This window comes from Pseudochaenichthys georgianus, chromosome 6 (assembly GCF_902827115.2).
Source record: "Pseudochaenichthys georgianus chromosome 6, fPseGeo1.2, whole genome shotgun sequence".
Taxonomy (NCBI): domain Eukaryota; kingdom Metazoa; phylum Chordata; class Actinopteri; order Perciformes; family Channichthyidae; genus Pseudochaenichthys; species Pseudochaenichthys georgianus.
In genome coordinates, this window is record NC_047508.1 from 26,852,802 (window position 1) to 26,867,833 (window position 15,032).

Here is a 15,032-nt window from a genome sequence, read left to right on the forward strand (position 1 = left end):
TTCAGCTTAGAGTCCTATCTATATATCATTGGCCTCTCACATAGGGTGTTTTATCATTCCTTGGCTCAGATACATCATGTATGTCTTCCTCACATTCCTCTCTAGTTTACAAGTGGAGCACAGAAACTGAACACACCTGCTGCTGCTCCGGCTCCTCTTTCTACTCCTCTCCCTGCCTTCTTTTTTTTCATCTCTTTCCACCTCCACAGAGGGAAACACACCTTCAGTTTGTCATCTGCACCGGCCTGCTCTCTCTGTAGGGAGAGCATACATGTGGAGGAGATATTGTGCATGCAGTTGGTGGAAAAGAGGAAGAAGGCGGGGTTGTGTTTGTACTTTACTGGGTTGTGGAGAAACCTGCCTGTCTGCTCGGAGCTCGGAGAGGAGGAGCCTGTGGGGTGTGGGACTCCAGACAAAGGAGACATATACTCACTGACACTGGATCACTGGAGCCAAAAGGAAAGGAAAAGATCTTCACTTTCTACATAGGAGACAATCCTCAAATCCTGGACTACTCTTTTTTTTTTGTGTTGTTGGAGATCTTAGTGTAATGTGTTAGTCAGCTGTATGGATTCCCTGAGCTGAGAGATGTTTGTGCTGGAGCAGCTGTTCCCATATGCTGCCTGTAGTGTGTAGAAGAAGTGTGTGGGTTAGTATGTTTGGGATGGAAAAGTGGGGCTTGCACGACAAACAGCTCTGCTCTTAGCTTTACGCCATGGGGGGTTGTCATAGTTACCCCTCGGCTACGAAGGTAGACAAGAAGAGTCTTCAGCCTCCTGACTTCAGCAGTGAAAAACTGTGAGTTAAAGTTCTTTACTCTTCACTCTCTTCATCAGCCTTGCACTTGTACTCAGGTTTCAGCTTCCTGTCTGGAAGAAAAAGCCTTGCATGTTTTTTTGTTCCATCTATCTAAAGTCACTCTTTCAGTCCATAAGAAAATAAATCAACGTACAGAGAGGGAAGATGTTTTTATAGTAATTGATAGTGTGGAGGAAACATGACTGGAAAGCTGGCCGCACATGGTTTACTCAGGAATGTTCTCCAGATAAGTGTGTGTGTGTGTGTGTGTGTGTGTGTGTGTGTGTGTGTGTGTGTGTGTGTGTGTGTGTGTGTGTGTGTGTGTGTGTGTGTGTGTGTGTGTGTGTGTGTGTGTGTGTGTGTGTGTGTGTGTGTGTGTGTGTGTGTGTGTGTGTGTGTGTGTGTGTGTGTGTGTGTGTGTGTGTGTGTGTGTGTGTGTGTTTCTTGTGTGAGAGAGAGTTACATATATGTCTGATGTCATCAGTGAAGGTGGGTTCCTTTTTAACAGCTGGAACACATGTTTAGGAGCAGTTTATATGAAGATGAGATCAACTTTTATGTGTTTTTAGTACAGTTTCTAAGAAAATCTTTGCTCCAGGATGAATCTTTTAGAGCCCACTGGCTGCGTTGGAGAGAACAGTCGATGTCACCCCTCGCGGCAGAGGTAAAGGTAAACAGATGGCCAGGAACTGGAGAGCAGGGTCACAGAGGAGTGTGCTGTTTACACACAAACAGACCATTACAAGTAGCTCCGGGTAGCTTGTGTTTGTGTGCTGGCAACTGGTAGCCAAGAGGCGGTGGTTGAGTTAACACCATGAAGCTTGAACAGAACAGGATGTTAACAAAACAAGTTCATGTGTACATTAGAGAAGTGAAGCTAAGAGTTGCACTACTGTATCTCTAATGTTTACATTCTTCCCTCTCTACCTCCTCTGACCTTTAGTTTGGACAAAGACCTGTTTAGACCATTGCACTAACTCTTCCTACACACACACACACACACACACACACACACACACACACACACACACACACACACACACACACACACACACACACACGTGTGTACACACACACACACACACACACACACACACACACACACACACACACACACACACACACACACACACACACACACACACTCTCTCAATAGGGAGTGAAACCCCATAGTGAGCACTGTGTTTCCCTTATCACATTAGGCAAGGTCACACTGAGTAAACTCTCAGCTGCTGTGTGGACATCTAAAAACTGCGCGTGGCAGCTGCTGGATTCCAGTACACTTTGAAATATTCCCTGTAATCGAAAGCCATTCCCACCTTAAAAACATCCCAGCTATCAAAAGGAAAGACCGGAGCAATGATTGTCATCACAGCAAACTACCTGCGTCACCTGTCTGTTTGCATAAAGTCAAATCATGCAAGTTTAACTTTCCAGTACACTATGGTATTCGCAAACAACATCATTCACTTCCTGCATACACGCTCTATCACACATTCCTAATATGCCAGTCCTGTGTTACTGATTGCACAGCACTACCTGTAGGTTATTACCAGTAGGCTAGTTACATGAAGCGATGCAGAAAAGCCAGCAGGCCTCAGCTCATTTCCATGCACAATGTTAGTCCTTTCACTTAGTTGCTTTGTAGCCCTGACCTGTGCAGCATTCAGCTCTATTACAGTAATCACTCTGGCTCTTACTGCCTTCATTACATTAACTACAGGTTTATTGGACTTTTGTCTCTGCAGTAACGGAGTAACAGTTCATTTGTGTTTGTGTGCCACACACAGGAACAGAAAGAGGAGAAAGCCTAAAATGTGGTTATCTCCTGACTGCAGCAGGAGGAGTTAATCCACTGAGCTATTGATTGTTTCACACAGCAGTGTTTTCTGTCTCCCTGTCTTCCCATTTCTGTCTCTGCCTCATTAACTCTGCACTGTCTCCTCCCAAGGGGAATTAATAACAATAATCTGGAGGAGCGACCGTATCTGCAGCAGCAGTACGTGTGCCAGCTGATCACACACACAGACATGTTGGCCCTCACCGCGCTGCCGCCTGGCGTCGACAAGGCAGAGTGGCTTGCCAGCAATAGTGAGTAGACCCTGTTAAACAGAGCTGAGTTTGGACTGGTTCTCCTCCTTTTTCATGCTTCTAAGTCTTCCCCACACTTTGCAACTAAACAGAGATATATCTGTCCAAGGTGTGATTTTCTTCTTATTGACTTCTTTCAGCGGTGGCTTTTTTCAAGCATATAAACCTGTTCTCTAGTGCACTGTCTGAGTTCTGCACCCCCACCACCTGCCCCACTGCCTGTGGACCAGGCAACACGTAAGTACTGAGCATAATGCTTCTCATATGTTATCACTTTGTCTTCATCGTATACTTTAAAGGAGACCTATTGTGAAAACGTCACATTTGTAATGCTTGTGCACATGCTGGTAGGTGTATGGAGCGCCTACCAACACACAAACTGTAATTAAGACAGCCTAGGTTCCTTTCTGTCATAAAACGTGATTCAACAAACACATAGTCACATAGGCTCATTAGAATATTCCAGAGGCTTGAAAGCTACCATTGCAAATGTGCATCATATCTTTCTTGAATCAGAGCAGACTCAGCTTTCAGGAGGATAAATTAGTACTTTTACAGTATGAGAAAAGTAATGTTTGTTTACTCATAATAATACATTCAAAGATGTTTGAGTGGTAATCCAGAATTAAAGTATGCACCTTAAAATGAGCCTGTTGTGTCTACTTTTTTTTAATTTGCAGAGATTTTGAGATATCCAAAGTGAACCCTTTTATAAGAACTTTTTTCTACTAAAATGATTGCACAAAACCACAAACGCTGTTGACAGTGCAGTTTGAGGACTAATAGCGAGTTTGTGTCTAGAAAGATGAAAGCTGTTGAACTCAGTTTGCAATGCTTTTGGGAGCACTATTACATTTTACAGCATAACCCTCCATTCTTATCAAAGTCTGTAGGGTCTTGGGTAGTATTAGTAGTGCTGCATGTATAAACAAAACGTTGTATAAAGCCTTTGGTTACTCCAGAGAGCTTTGTGATATGGTGGTATCAGATTGACATTTCCTCAAGGGATGTTTACAAGTTGAAACTGAAGAAAAGTATGTGGGTTGTGGGGTTAGAAAGAAGTGAGTCCATGGAGGTGATATCCTTTTTGACCATGAAAACATTTCCAGATTTTCTTGAAAAAACTGAAAACACAGCATGTTATATCCCACTGACTGTGTGTGTTGACGTTTGGCAGGGTGTATGTGTGGACCGATGACCACGGCAGGAAGCTGAAGTGCTCCGCCCCGCTTTACTTTGACTATGCCATGTCATACGTTCAGGAGCTACTGACTGATGAAGATGTGTTCCCCACAAAAGCAGGTAAAAGGGATATTTATGTGCTATATTATGCATTGGTCTGCATCATATTCTAAATTCCTGAAAGCCATTATCTCTTCCCTCCTTTCCAGGTTCAGTGTTTCCAACAGGCTTCATCTTTCTGGTCCAGAAGGTGTTTTTGCTGTTCTTTAGGACTCTGGCTCACATTTACTGGTCTCACTACAGAGAGACCCTGGCACTGGGCCTGCACCCGCAACTCAACACACTCTTCACACACCTCACACTCTTTTGCCGGCAGCACGCCCTGCTGGAGCCGGAGGACACGGAGCCGCTGCAAGATCTCATCACAGCTCTGGGACAGCAGTGCTGAACCTAAAGAGCAAACACACATATTGCACACTGATTTCACATTTACACAATTCCATCACACTTATTAACATCTTATTATAACATTTTATAAAGCTATATAACGTCTTTCATCCCTTTGGGCTATATGTCACTTTCTTTGAAGTATGGAATTTTTTTAAAGGTCTTGAAGTTGTAAAATAAAAAAATACTGTTAATACAGTATTTGGGAGAAAGAATGAGTCTGTTCTGCTCCAAAAAGCAGTGCATCAGACCAGAAAAGGAGTGTCTTGTTCTTTTTGTATATATTTATAACCAGTTATTGAGATACTGTGTGAAACAGTAATTTTGCATGTCAGTGTATTTTAACATAATGGTGCATTATATTTTGTTATGGTCAATATCTTCAAAGTCAAAAATGTCTTCCTCATAGGCTTAACACAGAAATAAAGAAAACGTTGAATCATTCAGTTCACAATCAATATACAACATGTGCCATCATTATAGCGTTTGAACTTGTGACCACACTGTTGTGGCTGCATCTGAGTGGAATGACACAGCTTATTTTTGCATCTGCATTATGTATGATTCTGTACACCAAAATAAAAAAAAATTTGAAAGAGCATTTTCTGTATATGGTAAAAGAAAATTGAGAATTCAAGGGGATTCTTAAAAAGGAGGACATTTTATTGATTTAATTCTAACAATCTCAATTATATACATTCAGTTCATAAATTGCCATTTATTGTGTTTTATCCTGATCCTGTTCTTCTCTGTCTCCAGGGCCCAGGAGTTCAAAACTTTTAATCTCAATCAGATCCAGATTTTGAAATCCCATGTGTTGTGATCCAGGATCAGACAAGTAGGCCAAATGTTGTCCCTGGAGTTCAAAGCAATTCAGGATAGGATCACCCTGATTCAGATTACGATTTTTCAAGATGACTAGATCCTGAATATCAGTGCTTTAATCCTACCGATCGCCATCTAGTGGACATGAAAAATAATACAAGGAAGACAAGAGACCACTTTATTGTCCACAATTACTTTTGAAAGGTGATGACAGATGATGGACTTTTTTTTTGTTGAAGATATTTTTTCTTTAATCTAAATTACGTTTGTGATACTTTTATGAGCATACACATTTATGCCATCAACATTTGGTTGAAAACAAAATAGGCCACCACAAACGTGACCAAAAAATGAAAAATAAAATTGATTTGCCATGAAGGCTAAAAATTGTGTATTATTTCAGTTAACAAACTTTGCCATCTTATTTATATTGAAAGATATTTTTAAATACATTTTACAGCACATTTTGCTCTGGTAATCCACTGGAAATCCACCCCTCATGGTGGGATCAGGATAATCCAGTTGTTTGGGATCAAATTGATTCCAATCCTGTGTTATTGTCAGATTAAAGCTTGGATTGGATTTCCTGATCTGATCGGATATCAAAGTGATCCTAATCCTGTTTTTTGGTTTTGAACTACCCAAAATCCAAATCTGACTTGATCAAATAGGGATTAAAAGTGTTGAACTCCTGGGCCCAGGTGTTTGGTTAGAAAATAGCCCCACCTGCTGCCAGCACAGAAACCCAGCATGCATTGTTTTTCCTTTAACCTTCACTGTCTGACAACTACAGAACATACTGCAGTCTGTAACGGCTTGTTTTGTTGGCTGCAGCATATTCAATTTTAAATGAAGAATGAAAAGAAACTGAGAGTGAAATTTGATTTTAAGCTGCTCTGAGGGTGTTTATAACCAGAATAACCGGTGTGATAACTGTATTTAATAATTATAGGTCTATGTATCAAATGGCTGTGAATGCTGCACTGCATCTTTTACAGATATGAACAACCTCTGACCCATAAAGCTGAAAAGTCAGCACTCACTGTATCCCTTTGTCATCGTTTCAAATCTTGCAGTAAAGTCAAGAGAAATAAAAATGTGCCACTGTGCGAATTATTTTTGGACTGCACTCTTCACAGTATTAAGGTTCACGCCTCAATGCCTCCTTTTAATTGTGATGGGTGGTGATAAGATTAGAAAAACTCTCTCTCACCTGACAGATCCACTCTCCATTATAAACTGAGGCCAAATGAAAGGACAGAATTGGAAAAATAAAATAAATCGAAGCACACAGAGACAGGCTTGCAGGTCAACTCATAGTTTAAGATTCACTGGGTTACACATGGCCAAGGTTAATATTGTACCATATATCATATCATAAATACATTTCCAAAACAAATAACAGAAAAAAAAATCCTTATTCCCAGAATCATCCTGAGAATCAGCACGTTATTACGTTTGAATTTTTCTTTCTGTATAATAGTGCCAATATAAAAATATTGCTCAGTATTGTGTTTTAGATATAGTTTTAATTTTAATTCAATTTATTTTGGTTGCAGGTCTCCCTTGAAAAAGAGATCTATGATCTCAATGGGACCAATCTGGATAAATAAAGGTTTGAAATGAAATGAAATGAAATTGTATGAGCATGTCAGCCTATAATTCACCACACAGAGGAATTAGAATACCATCACATTGTTATGGATAGATGTCTGAAAAAACTGGTTTATAAAACATTTTAATGGATTTTTCAGTGTTTATTAGAACATCTCGAACCAGAAGAGATTAAATAACTGTATTAAAATGACAATATTTTATTAGGAATAAACCAGCCAGTGGCGTAACTATCGACGGTGCAGCCGGTGCAGCCCAGAGCCGGCCAGGGGCCCATCCAAAAAAAGAAAAATATATATATTTTAAATATTTATTTTTAAATATTGTTTTTTAATATTTCTTTTTGGGGGCCACAATGGCATTGACCGGTTCACGCAGTCTTCAAAGTAACCAAGCAACCTAAATTAATTTGTAATTTGGCTTTCCAATGACCTTGCTCCCTTTCATGTCATGTGATACCTTGCGTGAGAGCGAACCGTTTAATCTATAGATTAATATATATATATATATATATATATATATATATATATATATGGTTTAATCAACCTGTACTGTACTATATCTAGCAGCAGCAAGTTCGGTAGCATTATAAATAATTTAATAGCTTGCATTTATAATGTACAGCAAATCAGACCTGGCGGCAGACATACATCTCTGGGCGGGCATTTGATTTACCAGGGCGGGCCCACCACGACACTTCCATTTACCGGGAAATCTGAATTGTCAACGGGGGGGGCTGTTAGATGCTCGCGATTTGTCAAGGGGGGGGGAGGGGGAGGCGCTCGTGAATTATTGAAAGAGAGGGGTTTTAGGTTGCCATAAGGCTGTTGACGGTCTTATGTATCCATTGGTTGGTTTTGTGGCACATTTGTAACGCTGTGCCAACTTGAGCGCACACAGGGTGGAGAGGTGGAGTGAGGTTGAGCGATGGAGAGAAAGGGAGAGAGAGAGAGAGAGAGAGAGAGAGAGAGAGAGAGAGAGAGAGAGAGAGAGAGAGAGAGAGAGAGAGAGAGAGAGAGAGAGATTGAGCAAGGCAGAGAGCCTGCAGCGGTCTGCTTGCGCACAGAGCAGGAGTTTGTGAGAGAGCCGGCTTGAGAGTAAATGTCTCTTCAAAATATAATTGATTGCCAGCTGACTTGCTTGCTAGTTGGTAACGTATAGGCCTAACTGATTTCTTCTAATGTGCCTGCATCTGGCGCTGAGTTGCCATATTCCTTTCGTGAACCACTAGCAAGAGTAAACTAACTGACATGCTGCTGTGCCGCATCTCACTCAAAAACCCACACGACTCAACTCAGCGAAAAACCAGTCTTGCGCGCAGCCTTTCATTCAGAATTTCCTAGCAAAATAAAAAATGATATTAAACTAGTACAAAAATAAATATTAGGACAAAGCCCTACAAATAACAACAATAAACATAATAATAAAAAAATACAAATGTGGTATTCAGCCCTGATTAAAACAGCGGGCCCAAATCCTGGATGGGCGGGCCCGGCCCCATGGGGCCCGCCCATGACGCCGGGTCTGCAGCGCTCAAAAGAGAAAGGACAAGAGAGAACAAGGAGATGTAACAGCTAAACTGACATAATTACATACATGGTCCTCGAAATCAAGCGCTAACGCAAGCAATGTTGACGTGCAGCGGCAGCCGATGCCGGAGGCTAACGATAGCTCACCTGCCTCACCACCATCATTGCCATCTAGCTCCACAAGTGAAGCTGTATCCGTGGCCGTGGCTGTGCAACCTTCTTCTCCAGCCAACCAGGAGGAGAGGCTGGATTTGGCTGTGCCCGGCGGTGGTCCAACAGTTCCCCCAAGGGCCCCAACCGATAGGGGACTCTATAGCGCTATTGAGACCCCCAACGCCAAGATCAAAAGCTAGGCTATATTATAGCAACCGTTCTATTTCGTATAAGGCTTCGCCCTCTAAGGCTATCGCTATTGGGTAATCCCACTGCACGTGTGCAGCACTGACAGACTTAATCCACGCCCACATATGACGTGGGCCCCACCTCTGGCCTCACTTCCGTATAAATAGGAAGTAGGCCCGTCCAACTGCTCCCACTTTTCTTCAGCACTCCGTTGCAGAAGCACTGTACAGGCACAAGCTCTTTTCAGAGCTGTTTACTAGAAAGCAAACATTTCCCCCTGGCCCCATCCTCCCTCTCCTCCGGACGGGGGAGACAGGGCGGGGCTCGGTGTTAGCCGACATATGAGTTACGACCGGCTGTGGCTGGCTCGCTCTAGGGAGGAAGCGGCTTTACACAGACTATAAAGGTGAGTCCTGCCGGGGATTGGAGCACGCAAGCGCGGCTCTCACTCCCCAGGTGTCGTGCACTCATTGTGTCCGTCTCCCTCTGGCCCACAGACAGCAGAGAGTGAACGCTCTCGGCAACACACTCTCACTCCCTAAGCGTCCAATAGCGACGTTTGGCTCCTTCAGCGTCATAAAGGGACGCAAATAGCTTTCAACTGATTGCAATGTATTCCCATCTGCGTCGGCATTTGACGCTCATGGAAGCACGGCATTCGTTTATGTCGGCTGCCCTTAAAGGTAATGTGAGCGTCCATTCCCAGGAGTAAAGGATGGCAGAAGACACTACACTACCCAGAATCCCCAGCTATCGTTTGGACTACACCATGTGCTCTTGACAAACCCCGTGATAGTCCTCAAGCTCTGTGATTGGAGAGTGTGCTCCGAGGGTTAAGCCGATTCTCGAACAGCACTTGAAATGGGATGGAACCACTGCAGACTGTCCAAAACTGGATTTGAACGGGTCCACCGCGTCCCCCCTCCCCCACCCCGTCCCCAGAACTACACATGCTGGCTATTCTGTTTCGCAACATGTTCTCTATGGCACGTCTCTACTGGGAGTTGTAGTTTTAAAAGACGTTTTCGTATTTCCCATAATAAGAAGTTGCCAGTATTAAACTGTGTACATCCCTGGAGGTTTAGGGGACAGGAAACACTCACATTTAAAACATATAATTAATAAATGGGTGAAAATTGCTTGTGCCCATAATGGGCAGTATTAATATATATACCCACATGCCAGCTAAGGTCAGAAGAGCTTTATTTAACAGCTGGTCTTATGTGTGTGACCCCTGTGATAACATTACATTACATTAATTGATAAGCCTGAAACATGCACTTGTCAAGGTTCAGAGGCACATTTTGCAAATATGGCAGTAGCCATCGATCAGCTTAAGATAAGATATACTTTATTGATCCCAAGTTGGAACATTTGCATTACATCAGCATGTGTAACAGTTAAATATGCAGTTGTGTTTATTTGAAAATCATTTAGTATAATCACATAAATTCTGTGTTTTATATTCAACAATTCTGTGTTCTTTATTTATTGATTGTTCAATACCTGACAAGGCCGGAGATGAAATATCTACATACATCTTATAAGAGTAATACATTATGTATAATATCAGTTAAAATAAGTGCTTCAACATAGTTAACATTGCTGGAGGTATGCACAAATATTGATAGATGTCTTGTAATGCACTATTGAGGAACCTGCAACCCAAGTTTTTCATTCAGTGCAGAACTACACCACAGTTGTGTAGGCCTATATGATATGTCAATAAACCTTAGGAAATCTTGAACGGGATGTGCAAAATAGTCATTACATACAGTCTTTAATTAACAATTAGTAGAGAATAACGAGTAATGAATATACTTTATAGGGATCGTATTAATATCTAATAATAAAAATATTGAAATTCAATAACATGCTTTAACCACCAGGGGCCTATACTACGAACCTGGTTCAACCTAACCTGGATATGTTTGAGTTAGCCGGTTGGCCTAATCCAAAACATACGCGCTCTCGCTAAACTGTACTACGACGCTGGTTATCAAGTGGATCGCTCAAGCCAGCCGTGTCCTATCTAGTTAGGTGTGCGTTCACATGAAAGGGGTGGTATTTGGAGCATTCGACCAATCACAAACATGGAGAAGCGCACTGACAGCGCAGCGTCATACTTCCTGAATGAAAAGTGAACTTTAATACTAGTCAAAAATGAAGAAGTTAAACTTTAAACATCCATGACTTAAACACTTTATCCAGGATAAAAGCCACATAGCTGCACCTGCAAGGTGAATACAGCTGGAAAAAGAAAAAGTGTTTGAATGCGTACATTAACAGGTTTATGATATCACTGCCCCGTCTAAAACACGATCTGACTTCAATTACATTTGCCTCGAGTGTTTCGTCAACTTATGTGTTGCTTAAAATAATACTTCTGCATACAGTATGTGACACTGTGAGTGTTGCACGGCCAGATACGGCTCAGCTGACTCAGATAAGGAGATATATGATACATTATGAAGTGATATGCCGCGGACTGTACTTAATGTACTCTGATCCGGTTACTTATGTTGTGGCAGATATTTAAGTAAGCTTTCTTAACGCTAATGTTATAATAGTCAGATTGCTCTGAAGATGGAGGTGATATTCTATTCATGTTCACGTTCACACAGTCGGTGATTTTTGCCGGCCGTCTTTCCTGCGACGGCAGTTTTTCTGTATTTCCTTTCTCTTGTAATATGACTTGATCGCTTTAAATTCCGCACACTAAGCTCTGATTGGTCAGCAGGCGGTGCTTTCACTGAGTTGAGCTCTTAGCCTGCAACCTAACCTGGTCCCGACCAGGTTAGCTGCTTAGCATATATTACCATGGAGATCTAGCCTGCTAAAAAAGAGAACCAGCTTCGGATGACCGGAAAGCCGGAGTTTTCTCTGAATTTAGCCGGCTAAGCGAAAATCCTGCTTCGCAGTATACCCCCCTGGTGTCCCTTTATATCAGCTGTGCACCTTTATGGTGTAAATACAGCCTATCTACCAATTGGATCAAATATAAAAGTGAGCCGAATTAGTGTTGATACTGCAAGGAGACGTATTGTGTGAAAAGAAATGTAAGATGTTGTTTAATGGCTGATATATTTATGATCCACGTCACGTTTTCAGTCCCTCATGTTTGTCTTCTCATCAGGGCTATAAATACAGAACTACGGCAGATATGTAATATGTAATGCAGCCGAACCGTGTATTACAATGCCGTTATGTGATGACTTTCAAAGAGAAAAGCAAGCACACTCGGAATAAGGTATTATTATTATTTTGGTCTGTTTCCGGTATTTGTTAATGACGATGTGCTCTGAGATGTGAGACTGGAATTGCACAGGGGGGAAATAACGTAGGCTATCTTTAGATGCGGATTTTGTTAAACTAATATGTTTAGGCTGTGGACCAACACTATACATTGACGGGGAAGGGGGTAGCAATAAAGATAACACTATTAAACAGTTACACAACATAACAGAAATAATATCGATAGCAGCGTCCCTAGCAACCACCTTGGTAACAATGAAAACGTCGCGATTTCCTGAAGTAATCTTCGTAATAACTAGCAAACTAAAGATCATGTACATCCACTGCACACATAATCTGAAATAACAACTCATATTTCTCACATCAAATGACATCAAAACGCATTTTAATGGCCAAACTAACTTTAAAATAGGCCTTTTCTACCGAGAATAAAACGAATTTCGGCCATGTTTTCTTTTTCTGCAGGGAGAAATTTGAAGATCACGTGACATAGACGCCAGCCATCGGAATGAATGGTGAAAAAAACGGGGTTTGTCAAACAGAGCACATGGTGTAGGCCAAACGATAGCTGGGGATTCTGGGTAGTGTAGTGTCTTCTGCCATCCTTTACTCAGAAAACATATTTGTTTCTCCGAATCGAAGGGGAAAAATACAAAAGCATTGCACACAATTTAAACCAATCAATGTTGTGTAATTAACAAGGATAATCTGGTGTTTTTTAGTCGATGAGTAGTGCAGATATCACTGTAAAATCAATCGACAGTAAGAGGAGTACTCACATTGCCTTTAAGGGCAGCCGGCATAAACGAATGCCGTGCTTCCATGAGCGTCAAATCCCGACGCAGATGGGAATACATTGCAATCAGTTGAAAGCTATTTACGTCCCTTTATGACGCTGAAGGAGACTAGGAGCGTCAAAATTGGACGCCACGGACACTGACCAAACGTCGCTATTGGACGCTTAGGGAGTGAGAGTGTGTTCGCTGAACACACATCCGACACAGCCAAATGGACAGCGTTCCGTGTGGTGTGCAGGGAAAAGCCTGGACCCCGTTGGGCCCCCTGCCTTGTGCTGTCGTTCCTCCAGCTGTTGCTGGCCAGGAATTGGCTTATAGCAAGGTAAAAACATATGCTGCTGCCATTTCATCTTGCCACGTAGGTTTGGGGGCAGCACGGTGTTTAGTCACCCTCTGACAAAACGTTTTCTACGGGGAGCACAGATATTCAGACATGTGTCACGCGCTTTGGCGCCTCAATGGGTTTTTGGCTTTAGTGTTACGCGCACTGAGTAAAGCTCCATTTGAAACTTTAGATCAGGTCCCCCTAAAGTTCTTGTCAGCCAAAGTAGCTCTGCTCTTCTTGGCTCTGACATCAGCTAAAAGGGTGAGTGATTTGTCTGCTCTCTCTGTGGCTCCGTCATGTCTCCAGATCCAAGGAGATGGCAGTTCAGCTGTTTTGCGCCCTAACCCGGCTTTTATGCCAAAGGTGATCACAAGCTCTTTTAGATTGAGAGTGATACCTTTGGATGGCTTCTTTCCTCCTCCTCACACATCAGAGGACGAAGCCACATCTCATCTCCTCCGTCCCGTGCGCGCGCTGTCATGTTATATTGCATGCACGGCTGCTTTACGCAGTTCCCAGCGTCTGTTTGTGCATTACAGAGAGCGCTCAATAGGGCAGCCTCTGTCGGCACAGCGCCTGTCACACGGGCTGTGTGTCACAGGCGTATTTCTCCTCTGGGTTGGATCCCCCGGAGAACATCAAACGCACGGCACCAGAGGAATTTCCTCCTCCACGTCGTTGCACGGAGGAATGACAGTGGAAGACATTTGCACTGCTGCATCTTGGTCTTCCCCCTGTTCTTTTATTCGTGTTTATTTGAGGGATGTCTCCCATTCCTCTCTTACACATTCAGTACTGAGTGTTCTGTCAGATTGAGTAATGTCGGGGACTAAACGGCGTGCCCTCTCTCCTGCCTATCGGCATTCAGAGAGCTGCCCCTTTCCCCCCTCTTTTATCGTTGTGTGTGATTTGTTTATCTCTACTTTTTTTAAACGACGGGTATTCACCTTCATTCCCTTAAAGAGAATATTAATTTGGAATAATGCTATATTTCCAGGGACTGTGATGCTCCTTTCTTTTTCGCATGGGTTATTAATTGAGAAGATGTGTTTTTGTACTTCTGGTTACGGACGGTCCAGTGGGGCGTGGACTACATCCTGCTTCGCCCTTAACCCAATAGCGATAGCCTTAGAGGGCGAAGCCTTATACGAAATAGAACTGGGGTTACGTACTGTAACCCAGCTTCTATGAGTATAGGCGCAGCCCTCTAAGGTTCGGGCCCCACTGGCTCCGCGAATAGCTGAAGAAAAGCTGTTTGTGTGGGAGCAGTTGGACGGGCCTACTTCCTATTTATACGGAAGTGAGGCCGGAGGTGGGGCCCACGTCATAGGTGGGCGTAGATTAAGTCTGTCAGTGCTGAACACGTGCAGTGGGATTACCCAGCGCCATATTCTTTCACACACACATACGGGTATTGGGCCGAGTGCGACACCGTACTTCCGTTATCCACCATTTCACGCGAGGTGCAAGCAGAATATCATAGTCTATTGCCTTAATCAATATCTAGTCAACTCTAAAATACCACATAAATGCAATAGCATGATAATATTATTGTGACAAGTGGGGTATTCACCTGGTGTTTCCAGAAATTAGACGTAGATGCAGCCAAAATCGACGAAGGCCACTTTCAAGGTTCGTTTTTCCATACATCTGCAGGCAGTCTTGTAAGGGCAATCCGACAACCCACACAGCTCTAGTTTACGCTGGTAACGACCTAGAGCACACCCCTCCAGTCCAGAGATGTAATCTGAAGACATGCAGCGATTTCTTCGGTCGTTAATTCAGAAAAAAAACCTAGTGCGCTCTGCCTGGCTACTTTAGCTAGCT

At 42.8% G+C, this 15,032-nt stretch overlaps 1 protein-coding gene across 1 annotated transcript; it reads left to right on the forward strand.

The window, feature by feature from the left end:
- Positions 1–359: 359 nt before the first annotated feature.
- LOC117448001 (MOB kinase activator 2) lies at positions 360–6,452 on the forward strand. Its single transcript, XM_034085048.2, has 5 exons — positions 360–798; positions 2,750–2,889; positions 3,030–3,126; positions 4,067–4,191; positions 4,281–6,452. Exons 1-5 carry the CDS (start codon positions 716–718, stop codon positions 4,517–4,519), a joined length of 684 nt encoding a protein of 227 aa, XP_033940939.1. The 5' UTR covers positions 360–715; the 3' UTR covers positions 4,520–6,452.
- Positions 6,453–15,032: the final 8,580 nt, after the last annotated feature.

What these genes read in the sequence shown, in the direction of transcription:
- LOC117448001 (XM_034085048.2), top strand. Translation starts at nt 716, where the DNA reads ATGGGGGGTTGTCATAGTTACCCCTCGGCTACGAAGGTAGACAAGAAG. An exon ending in AGAGTGGCTTGCCAGCAATA is followed by an intron (nt 2,890 to 3,029) that starts GTGAGTAGACCC and finishes GACTTCTTTCAG; the next exon opens with CGGTGGCTTTTTTCAAGCAT. An exon ending in GCCTGTGGACCAGGCAACAC is followed by an intron (nt 3,127 to 4,066) that starts GTAAGTACTGAG and finishes GACGTTTGGCAG; the next exon opens with GGTGTATGTGTGGACCGATG.